Genomic DNA, 10,091 nt, shown 5'->3' with positions numbered 1-10,091 from the left:
AGCGAGGACCGTGGAAAGGCGCCGCCGTGATTCGTACACACTAGAGAGAGAGTTTGATTTTTATGATCTTAGGATATGTTATGTTTCAAAAACTACTATTGGAAATAATTGAGAATATTTTTATAAGAAGTTGGTTGATGAATAATGAAAATTTTGTTTTGAAATTTACGTTGTTACAGCATGTTTGGGTTTAGTCTTCTTTGGTGTTGCACAACCGGCTTTGCTCCTTCCTCCAGGTTAATATTGTGAGAACAATAAGAGGGACTTATTCCCTTGATGTCGGTAATGCTCCATGGTATGGCCCGCTTTCGCTTCTTCAAGACTTGAACTAGTTCTTCTTTTTCAGATTCGTAGAGGTCAGAGGCTATTATAACTGGCTTTTGATGACCATCTTCAAGGAAAGCATACTCCAAGTGATCTGGTAATGTTTTGAGTTCTGTTTTTACGTTCTGCATGTTGTACTCGCCGAGTACAGGTGAGGGACTCGGCGAGTCTGCTGCAGAATTTACGAATTCAAATGTTTCTTCACATGGACTCGGCGAGTAGATCGGCTCTACTTGGCGAGTTGCTTTACCAGAATTCATCACTAATTCTTCATCAAAGATGGTGGACTTGTTGGGATCTTCATTATTTCATTCCTCCATCAATTCATCAAACATGTCAGTCGAGAACGCCATGTCATCACTATTCCTCGCATGCTTCATAGCTTGATCAACCCCGAAGGTGACTGAATTATCTCCTACCCGTAAAGTAAGCTTCGAGTCTCTCATGTCCTTTATAGCACTTTCTGCATGGAGGAAAGGTCTTCCAAGGATGCTCGGGACTTGAGGATCCACTTCCATGTCTAGAATTATAAAATTTGCCGGAAACACAAACTTGTCCACCTTGACCAATAAGTCTTCACATATTCCTCTTGGAAATGTGACTGTTTTGTTTGCTAAGTGAATTGCCATACGAATTGGCCTCGGTTCCGGGAGATCCAATTTCTTGAAGAGTGAATAAGGCATGAGGTTCACACTTGCTTCCGAATCAGCCAAAGCATGAATGGTAGCGAAGTTACCAAATTGGCAAGGCAAAGTCAAGCTTCCCGGGTCACCCTTCTTCTTTGGTAATTTGTTTAACATGGCAGTTGAGCAATTTTCATTAAGTACTACATATTTCACCTCCTCCATTTTCCTTCTATTGGTTAGAAGCTCCTTAAGGAATTTTGCATATTTTGGCATTTGCGCGACTGCTTCGATGAAGGGTATGTTGATTTGAAGAGGTTTAATATGGTCAAGAAACTTCTGGTACTCCTCTTCCTGCTTTTCTTTCTTAGCTCGGGTTGGATATGGCATTGGAGGTTGAAAGGGCTTTTCAGGAATTTGATTTTTGGAGTTTGGCAATGGACTCGTCAAGTCCATATTCTGGACTCGACGAGTAGGGTCTGTACCATGCAACTTTTGATTTTGGTCTTCTTTTTTTGCGTCCTCTTTTTCAATTCTTTGCGTGCTTCAGTCTGAATGGGGGCCAGAGGAGTAATTATCTTCCCACTTCTTTTTGTGACTATGTTTATGTGTGCGCCTCGTGGGTTGTTTTCGGTTTTACTAGGAAGTTCTCCTGGTGATCTTTGAGTAATTTGTTGAGCAAGTTGCCCCAGCTGTGTCTCTATGTTGTGGTTAGATGCTTGCTGATTCCTAAGCATTGTTCTTGTCTCTTGTATTGCAACATCATGGTTATTGTGTCTGTTTTCTGAATCAGCTACAAACATGGTAAGCATCTCCTCCAAACTTGGTTTTCTATCTTGTGTCGACTCCTCCTTTTGGTAAAAACCTCTTCCTTTTTGTTTAAACTTCTCCTCCTTAGCGCTCTTGTACTCCTCATAAGGAAGCACTCCTTCTTGGGTTTCTGCCAATCTTCATCATATCGGTCCCCACTTGAGTAACATACTTTCACCTTCTTATTGCCATTTTCATCCAAGTCGCAGTCTCTAGTAAGATGAGGCCCATTGCAGTTCTCACAACCCACCCGAATAGCATGTATCGTTTGATCTATTTTATCCATCCTCCTATCCATGGTTTTCAACATAGCCATAACTGCTGACAAATCTTCTGAAGCTGCATAAGTTGTTCCCCTTGTCACATCATTCCTTGGATTGTGGTATTCTCTAGAATGCTTAGAGAATTCTTCAATTAGTTGCTTTATCACTCGAGGTGCCTTCTTTGTGATTGGACCTTGCGAATCAATTAATTGCCTTGTGGTAACATTTACTCCATCATAAAAGATGGAGACTTCTTGTTGACTATTGAGGTCATGATGTGGGCAATTCCTTAGCAGGCTCTTGTACCTCTCCCAAGCTTCATATAGTGACTCTCCATCTTGTTGTTTAAAGTTGGCTATGGCTTTCTTTAACTTAGATATCTTGGAGGGTGGGTAGAATTGATCCATAAATTCTTCTTTCATGTTGGCCCATGTAGTGATGGATCCGGGGGGAAGTGACTTGAGCCAATCCTTTGCAGCACCCTTCAATGTAACCGGAAGCATGCGAAGTAGTTGAGTTTCGCGAGGCACGTTTGGAACATTAAAATCATCAGCTACATCATTGACTTCATCCAAGTGTTTGTAAGCATCTTCGTGGTCTTTTCCATAGAAGGGGATCTCCTTGATTAGAGCAAGAATGTGACCCTTTAGCTCAAAAGTGGCAGTTGCGGGAATTGCGGGTTGCACAAGTCTCGGTCCAGTATCATCGTGTATCCTCTTCTTCCATTCCCCCATGGGGACTTCATCAATGTTAGCCATGAGAATAGCTAATTCGTTGTCGGAATCGGAATCGTGCCCAAATGTAGGTTCTTCTTCTTCCTCGGTTTCGTACTCCGTGTCTTCTTTGATCGGGTCTTCGTTTGCTAAAGAGGCGTTGGATGCTCCTGATTTACTGCTCTTCTTCTTCCCAAAAATAGTCTTCAAGTTAGACAAAGGCGACTTCTTAGGTGTATTCAAGCTTTCCACGTCTTTGCCTTTGTTCTTTCTCAATGCGGATTCTGGGTCTTCAAAAGGGGGCACTAGTGGAGTGCTGGATCCTCTGGTCATGAAAAGCCTGTAACAAAATGAGACAAACACGTAAAAAGAACAAAAGACGAAACAGAATGATAATAGAAACTAATTGCCAAACAGTAGGGTACTCGCCAAGTAGGTGCGAGTGCACTCGGCGAGTAGCCTGTATAGAAAAAAATTGAAAACTAAATAAAAACATCTAAAAAGTAAAAAATTCTAAAACCTAACCTACTTACTGAATTGCTAAAAAATTAACTTTTTGCAAGAAAAACTCACACAAAGGGTTGATAAAATTAGGAATTAGATTTAATTTTTGAACCGCTCCCCGGCAACGGCGCCAAAAACTTGATGTATGTAAAATGCATTGGTTTTAAACCTACTTTTAAATTATAAATTTAGCACACAAAGGCAGTGAACTTGTCTTTTAGTGGTATAGTTAGGTAAGTAGAGTGTTGAACTCAGAGAACGGAAATTAAACTAATCACTAATTTTAACTAAGAAGGTAACAAAAGTGAAGGTTTTTCTCTAGTTTTACAAGACTAGAAACTTAAACACACCACCTAACAAGTGATCACCTAACAACTAAAGAAAACAAGTAAAAATTCACCAATTCACTCTGATGGTTATTTGTATAATAATATGATAAATTAATTGTTACTGGTTACCAACTAAAGTGGTTAGATTCATGTTCACTATTAATAACTCTTAAACAATTAATCAATTCAAGCAGTGGCCAATTGTTTAAACTAATTAATTACCTAGTTCAATTATTTGGATTAAATAAGATTTGTAATTGGTTAATTATTTGGATTAAATAGAGTTGTCGTTGAGGTTTGGTTAGACTATCCATTCGTTGGACTACGCCATCTTTAAGCGTTTGAAGTCATCGATGTTGTTGGGATACAAGAAGTGTTAGCTGGATTTCAAGAAGTACGATAGTTGGGTAGGGATATTTTTGGAATGCTAGCTTTGGTAAGCACCGACCATCAGCAAGGTGGGCATGGGAACATAATGAGGATTGGGAATCCTTCAATTTTTGTATGTCGAGCGGACTCAGTTGAGTCTAAGTGGGGGAGAACCGTCCAGGTATCCAGGGCAGAAGCAAGGATGAAAGTGATGTAAGACTATGGGGGAGCCATAACATTCACTAATGGTCAGTTAGGGTAGAGTGTTGTAAGACTGCAGGGGTGTTGTAGCATTCACGGATTCTTTCAGGTGATTTGGACGAAGGCAGGCTAGTTCGTGTTGGATTAGTTTCTAAGTCCATAACTATTTTGGTATGTACTTGACCCGATGGTGCATGGTCCTTTTGGGTTGCCTTCACCAAAGCAACTTGATAGGATGAATTATGGAGAGAAAGGATTAAATATGATTTATTAATATATTATGAGAATAATATATTAAAGGAGAAATCATATTGGTTAATTAATATTAGTCAAGAATTAATAAGAATTAAGTTTGTGGCTAAAAGACATTAATTAAACTTAAGGGACTAGAACTGTCAATTGTGTGATAGTTGAATAATGGGCTAATGGACTCCATATTAAAGGGGTGGACGAATTCTATGGGGAAACCCATTAGAAATCGTCCAAAGGCCTTTAAGAAAGAAGTATATGGGTTGCTTAGGGCCTAAGCATCCAAATTAGGGTTTCCTTGTTAGATAACCCTAATAGCCTCACTATTTAAGGAACCCTTAAGCCCCAAAAACGTGGTGAACTTGTTATCTAGGGTTTCCACACGTTTTGGGCAGCCTCCTTCTCTTCTCTTCTTCATCCTCTTGCTCTTGGTGTTTGTGAGCCATTAGAGGAGTGACATTTGTGACTCTAAGCTTTCTAAAGTCATTACAACAAGGATTTGAGATTGTTATTGCTACATAACAATCAAGGTACGATCTAAACCCTAATTCATATGTTATATAGATTATCTATACTAGATCTAGGGTTTATAGTCTTGGATGAATTGCATGTACAATAGAGAAACCTAGATCCAAGCATTAGGGTTTGTATGAGCAAATAGGATGTTCTTTTGGCCAAAACCCATCAGTGGTATCAGAGCCTAGATTGGTTTCTATTGTATTGATGCATATTTGATCGAAATCACCACTAGAAATTGAAAATTTTTGATTCTGAGTGTTTGACTCGCCGAGTCACTTGGTGCACTCGCCGAGTCAGTTGTACTCGACGAGTCCAGTTCCAGACTCGACGAGCCAAATCATCTGACAGCTAATATTCGCGATTTTCTTCCTGTTTTAGCTTTGGATAATTACCATAAACATAATTTTTGTTATAAAATCCGAATTTTATCCATATTTGGTGATTATCCTTACCTAAATTGAACATAATTGTCAAAATTTAGATAATCACTTGTTTTATTAGATAAAATTTTATTATTTGTAATTTAGATTTGTATTATCTTGTGAAAAGTTAAAAATTTTCCCCTTTAGGTTTTATAGTTTAAACTTGAACTTAATAGTTTTGTTTTGAAATTTAAATAGTTAAAACCCTAATGTTTTGAAAGGTTTCAAAACTTGCCCTCAAGTTTTGGAATTTAAAAGTTGATTAAAAGTTTAATTTAGGAATGTTAAATTCTAAAACCCTAGTATAGTTTTTGAAAAGTTCAAATCACACCCTTATAGTTTATTAATTAATTAAGGTGTATAATTAAAAGAGGTTTAATAAATCCATAAAATTTTGGTTTACAATTTAATTGAATTAAAGGTATAATTATTAAATTTGACCACCTAGTATTTTAAAATTATAAAATACACCCTATACTATATATAACATTAAAAGTCTAACACTATATATATGTATGAGTAAAAGTCAGTCTTACCGTTAGTAGGCCTCATTCACGAAGCTGTTCTATAAGGGGTCTTTAAGTAAATTGCCTATAAAATGGCGATTGAATGGGTATTCACTCTTACCCACCGCACTGTTGACTAGTGGAGGGTCGTTAGCCGAACGGGTAGGATAGGACAGAAACCTTCCATTATAAGTATAATGAAGTACAAAAGTAACTAAATGCTTTTTCAAAAAATTCCCAATCTTAGTTGCTTTAGGCAAAAGTGAATTGATACAATTCCATGAAATTACACTGTGTACCCTTGCGAAGACGTTAGTGGAGCATGTGTGGTTAACCGGCACACGAAATGGTTCTAAGCAAAGGTAGCAAAGGGTGACTCAATGTTTTTCATAGTTCGGTGGAGCGTGAGTGGTTTACCGGCATATCGATAAGGTGATCGTAACATGTGAGGGCACCATGTAAGTTTGCATGGTTATTCACACCCGCTTTGTGATCCTCGGCATCCCAGTCACAAACTAGAGGGGCATATCGAGATTTAAACATGCCATTGAAATGTTCAATGAATCTCAAACGATCTAGGAGTTTTCATAGATTTAAAACTTAAAATTCTTTTTCGTTTATAATGGTGGAAATTAGTGAATCGTTATTCACTTACCTTCAAATATTCTGCAACTAGATTACGACATCCCTTTTCAAGGTTGTAGCGTATTGTGTTGGGTCCTAGCCTTGATATCTCATTTGGGTGATTTATTAAGGACTCAATCGATCAACTAACTTGAATTTGTTTTCTCCCGTTTTGTAGATGTCAAATTTCGACAACTATGGTCTTCCCAAATCCCGTGGAACAAGCATTCCACATGAAGATGATATTCCACGATTCGATCGAGGAACAAGAAATCATGCTTCACTTCCTCCTCCTTCTCCCGTTGTTCTCCCTAACCCACAAGATCGAAGAATTGAAAGGTTCAATGTCACTAAAGCCCTATTGTAAATGAAACATGAAGATGGTAAACCCGTGTGTGCCCACGTTCTAGGAATGAAATCACACATCGATAAGTTTATAATGTTGGGTGCGTCATTTCCGGATAAGTTGGCTGTGAACTGGGTTCTGCAGTCACTTCCCGAATCATATAATAAGTTCAAAAGAAAGTATTATATGATGGATCATGACGAAAACCTCGTTGACCTAACTTATATGCTCATTGCTGCTGAATCAGAAATGATTTGGCAAAGCAATGGAGCGTAATTGTTAGGAAAGTCAACCAACCATACTTCCGAGGACATTCTAGGAGAACCGACCTGCGTTTGCTGCCAAGAGAAAGGGCGTTGGATACAAGTCTGCCCTAAGAGCCTGAAGAGTCTAGAAGATGGGAGAGTCAAAGAGTATGACTGTGCTTCAGGTAAAATCTAATATCTAACTCCATTAAGTTCCTATTCATTGATTCTTAATACATAATGTGATAAGATTGCATTTGAATGTTTTACAGGATCAGTGAAAAGAGAGGAAGCCTAATGAAAGAGCAAGATGAGTCTAATCACGAAGAAATGGATCTCGATCGCATGGATTCAAAGATTAGATTTGAGCTTAGAAAGTTATGATAGAGTTGTTAGGAATATTTGATTACATAGTTTTTCAGTTTATTTTGCATTGTAAGGACAAATGTTTTCCGCTGCTTTTATGAATAAAATAAAGTTTGTTTGACGTATTTATTTATTTATTTATTTCCTTGCAATTAAATCATTATGAAAAATTGATGCTTGCATATATCTACAACGAATGGATGTGACTCTTGATTATGTCATTTGTGGAAAGGTCAAGAATTTACCAAATAGGGAAATTTTCTCATCGTCCAAGTTTCAAGTGGACAGAAACTTGGAATCATGCAACAAGTATTGTATGATGAATGAAAAACTTTCACATTTGGGAAAATTAGACTAATTCATTGACAAAGTGTCAAGTGAAGGACTAGGAGATCGAGTACACAAGGTTGTGTATTGATCAAGTCCACCACAAAAGTAACAAAGATATTCGTCATGATTCACTAAAGGTTTAGTAAATGTGATTATACTTATAAGATTAAGTGTAATTCTGAGTTGATTGAAAAGGTTTAAATCAGTAGTAGATAAAGGTTTCTCTATTCTAAGAAGAAGGGAGAGTACCTTTTATTATGTTTTATGATTAGTCTTAATGATTAAGAACCATATCTCAATTGATCCTCTAAGTGAGTCCTTGTGCAATTGTATGTCTAAGAAGAGGAATCGAGAATTGAAGAAATGGTTAAATCAAGAAGTCAATCATACTTCGTTCCAAAACCAAGTCTTAAAGTTAAGATTGTGACATTGAGTGACAAGTCTTAAGAAGGTTTAAAACATTCATCAAATGTAGAATTTGGAAAAGGATTTTCTTATTTCGTACATTTGAAATTGGAAAGTTGTGATGTCTTGGATAAGACAAAGACCAACTAGGACCAATTTTGTATGGTGTTTTGTCTTGATAAAAGCTACACTAACTCTTGAATATTTGATTGTCAAGAAATGTTTATTGACAAGAGAATCTTATATGTCAAGGAGTCAATGGGAGTCTTAATGGTCTTGAAAAGTTTCAAGAACTAATGAAGAATAAACCTTATCGATCATCACTAGCACACGAATAGAGGTTTACAACCTATCGTGTTGACGTTATCTTGTTTTTGTGCCGTTCCAATCGAGTTAATTATGCATATGAGTTCGATGAGTTCTCATTTGAATGCATAAAAGGCAAGGACCTTCATCACTGAAAAGTACATTGATAGGAAAGTGTGAGCTGCTTAACTACTTGGAAGATATGGTGGGCAGCCGTGTTACCATAAGGCAAGAGATCAAGATTAAGAAAGTTCGGTCCATATGAGTTTGAATTTGTCGTAAACTTTGTTTTTTGACAAATTCACATGGATAGGAACACATACACCATTAAAATCTAAGTGTCATAAGATTCCCTCCTTCATGAAAATGACTGTGAGGAAATGCTTTCACTAAGAGAGATTTTAAGAAGATAGCGATTGTAAAATTGTACTCTCAAATTTGAATATGGTTACGGTATCCCTTTCCATGATCCGAATTGTGAGATTTGGCAATTTGTCTGAATTGTTTAAGACACACACATGAACTATCTAAGGCAAAGGTGTATAAGTTTATAAAGCCTTGATAAAAGATTATCAAAGCATTGGGTATTAGAAATATGAACTTAAAGAAATTCAATAGGAATTGTTTTTTCTTAAAGTTAAGCGGTTTCTGAATGCGTGTCAAAGCTAGTCGGAGCATAAGTGTTATGGTTATAATATTCATCGTGATAGTGGGGGCATAAATGTTATGATTGTATGATTATTAAGGCAAGTATTGCAAGTTAGCAATATTAATTATAGAAAACGAGAGTTATACTTTACAAAGTCCTAAGGATTGAATAGTTGTTTTGCTATAATTAAGGGAGAGAATATTATGCTTCATTTCAAATCTAAAGGCTTAGGTTGTGGAATGTTAATAAATTTAGTCAAGGATACATAGTACGTTCTCAAATTTCGATTATGATTATGGAATCCCTCTTCATAAATCAAATTGTGAGAATGTGACACGTAAAATATCATGGCAAAGGATTGATAAAGTATCGAATCTTTATGTAAGACATTATGCATCGTGTCCCACACGCTTCGGGTATAGGATCGATTGCAAATGCTATAATATTTGACCATTCTAAAATTTTCCAAATGTCTAGCGCATTTAGAGGGAAAAGGACAAGAATCGGTTTTGACTAAGATAATTAAACAACTATCAAAGGACAATCCAAAGTTCGTCGAGGATTGGTCGCTTGTGAGTAGTTGGAAGTATAGTATTGAATGGACCATATCGACATTATTATGAATACATAAGATTCTATTAAGAATGAGTTGTCATATGGAAAATATGGAAATGTTTCCATATTGGGAGTTGGATATTAAGAATCTATGTCTAGATTAGAAACTTTTATGCAAGATGGATGTTCAAAGGAATGTACTTTGAGTGAGAGACATCACATCTATGGAATTGTCTTGAAACAATTTCCGATAGAGAGCTTTGTAATTCATTGGCAATAGTCATTGTGACCTTGGTGCGGTGACATTACAAAAGAATCATTGCATAAAATGTTAGAATCTAACGTATTCTATAAGTGGCAAGAATTTGATATTCTTTCACTTATAGAAAGGATTGGGAGTTGTGAAATGAGTATGGTTGGAAATGTGTTCATT

General features: G+C 36.8%; 1 protein-coding gene and 1 non-coding gene across 2 annotated transcripts; one reads left to right on the top strand and one right to left on the bottom strand.

The window, feature by feature from the left end:
- Nucleotides 1-632: 632 nt before the first annotated feature.
- On the bottom strand, nucleotides 633-1,403 carry LOC111894208 (uncharacterized). The gene has a single exon (XM_023890289.1). The coding sequence runs from the start codon at nucleotides 1,401-1,403 to the stop codon at nucleotides 633-635; it is 771 nt and encodes a 256-aa protein (XP_023746057.1).
- An 884-nt stretch (nucleotides 1,404-2,287) lies between these two features.
- LOC111894219 (small nucleolar RNA R71) lies at nucleotides 2,288-2,394 on the top strand. The gene has a single exon (XR_002851115.1). It is a non-coding gene; the product is annotated as a small nucleolar RNA R71 (small nucleolar RNA).
- Nucleotides 2,395-10,091: the final 7,697 nt, after the last annotated feature.

Source organism: Lactuca sativa, chromosome 1 (genome assembly GCF_002870075.4).
Source record: "Lactuca sativa cultivar Salinas chromosome 1, Lsat_Salinas_v11, whole genome shotgun sequence".
NCBI classification, from domain to species: domain Eukaryota; kingdom Viridiplantae; phylum Streptophyta; class Magnoliopsida; order Asterales; family Asteraceae; genus Lactuca; species Lactuca sativa.
The sequence above is the reverse complement of the archived record's forward strand: the minus strand, read 5'-3'. Positions and strand labels throughout refer to the sequence as shown.

Excerpts from the sequence above, each read along its gene's own strand:
- LOC111894208 (XM_023890289.1), bottom strand. The coding sequence starts at position 1,403 with ATGGACTTGACGAGTCCATTGCCAAACTCCAAAAATCAAATTCCTGAA.